Genomic DNA, 1,910 nt, shown 5'->3' on the forward strand with positions numbered 1-1,910 from the left:
ATATATATATATATATATATATATGTATGTATGTGTGCGTATATGTTTGTGTGTGCCCCCCCCCCTCCAATCACTTGACAACCGATGTTGGTGTATTTACATCCCAGTGACATCCCTAACAGTCTGGCTACTTTTCCTTTAAGGCCCTTCTGACCAAAGAGCTGCCAATTTCAGTAGCTGGTCCCTCTGCAAAAGAGACTGATAGAATAAATACTAGGCTTAAAAAGAATAAGTCCTGGGGTTGAGTTGCTTGACTAAAGGTGGTGCTCCAGCATGGCTGCGGTCAAATGACTGAAACAAGTAAAAGAATACTGATTTGACATGTGATATAAATGAATGACTCAGACCAGATGGAAATATTCTTGAATTATTAGAAAATAGTCCAGGAGGTGAAGCAGAAGACAAGATTCCATGGAAAAAAGCAATTAAGAAAACCTTCAAAGCAAAAGACACCATAGAACAGAAATACCTGGACAGATGTTGTATTGCAGCCTCTTTTCACACCTCATTATCTATAAAACCCATCATTCTCAAATCTATTTAAAAAACTAAGAAATGCAACCTGAATTTTTTCCAGAACCACTCAGAGGACATCATTAATCATTAGAATCACTGGTTACCCACAGCTAAGATCATTCCAAGGACTTTCTGTTCCATCTGCTTTTAATGACAACAAATTACCACACTTCAACATACATAGCTTTAATAGAAGTGGCATCCTGGAGTTATCATTGATAAAAATAATGCAGCTGCATGACTGCATTGGTTTAATATTTATATCTTTTACTCCATTCAGTCATTGGACTGTGGTCATGTTGAGGCACTACCTTCTTTATTATAGTAAATTAACTCAATTCTAGTATTCATTTTATTGATTAATACTGGCAAAATCATTAGCATATTGGACAAATTATTTAGCAGCATTTCTTCTAACTCTTTATGTTCTGAGTTCAAATACCACCAAAGTCAACTTTGTCTCCCATTCTTTTAAAGTCAATAAGATAAAGGACCAGTCAAGCACTGGGGTCGATATGCTAGACGTGCTCCACTAAAATTGCTGGCCTGAAGGTTGAACAGCAAAGACAACAAAGGAAGGATTTGAACTCAGGATGAGAGACATAAATGAAGTGACTCACCCAAAGTATTTTGTCTACCATTCTGCCAAGTTTGATATCAACCCTTCTTACTAATATCAATTAAGATTAATGATGTCTCAAAGTCTACTTACTTGGTTTATTTGTAGTTTCAAACAACCCTGGAAGAGAAGAACAGCTATCCTCTCTGTCTAGTATACTGTTGTTTGTGTTGATAGGTCGGTGAAGTGTCCGCTTCTTTAATAGACTAGTACGGCGTCCAACTCGGAAGAAATTCGAAGCATTGGAATTTATTTGACATGATTGGCTAAATCTTTGACTGTCTTGCATATGCATCCTCCACGTAGCTGTTGAATTGACTGATGGTTCTGCAGACTGACATCTCCATAGGCACTGCACAATGGTAAATATGATTTAGATAATGGCAAGCATCTTGGGAAAAGAGGCAAAACAAAAAGAAGAATGATGATGTTATTGCAAGCATGAATGTAGCAATAATAACGATAATGGCTATGTGTAAGTGGTGATGCTGCTGATGATGATGACAACAATGTCAATAATGAAGATGAATTCAATTTTGCTGAAAGCAAAATGACAACATAAACACAAAATATTCAACTGTATACGAATACAGATTAATGCATACATTTTCCAGAATGACAAAAATATCTGCCTGAGTTCTTGAATGCACTTTAACCTCAATGATTACAATAATTTGGACATATATATTTCATATACATACATACATACATACATATATATGTATGTGTGTGTGTGTATATATATATATATATATATATATATATATATATATAT

General features: G+C 35.2%; 1 protein-coding gene across 1 annotated transcript in view; it reads right to left on the minus strand.

Annotated features, from left to right (window-relative positions):
- The window catches only part of LOC106867967 (potassium voltage-gated channel subfamily KQT member 1), a 255,118-nt gene that overhangs the window by 15,000 nt on the left and 238,208 nt on the right, over window positions 1-1,910 (minus strand). The window contains exon 11 of the mRNA XM_014913048.2: window positions 1,229-1,487. Coding sequence (XP_014768534.1) covers window positions 1,229-1,487 — 259 coding nt within the window. The remainder of the gene's footprint in view (window positions 1-1,228; window positions 1,488-1,910) is intronic.

Source organism: Octopus bimaculoides, chromosome 2 (genome assembly GCF_001194135.2).
Source record: "Octopus bimaculoides isolate UCB-OBI-ISO-001 chromosome 2, ASM119413v2, whole genome shotgun sequence".
Taxonomy (NCBI): domain Eukaryota; kingdom Metazoa; phylum Mollusca; class Cephalopoda; order Octopoda; family Octopodidae; genus Octopus; species Octopus bimaculoides.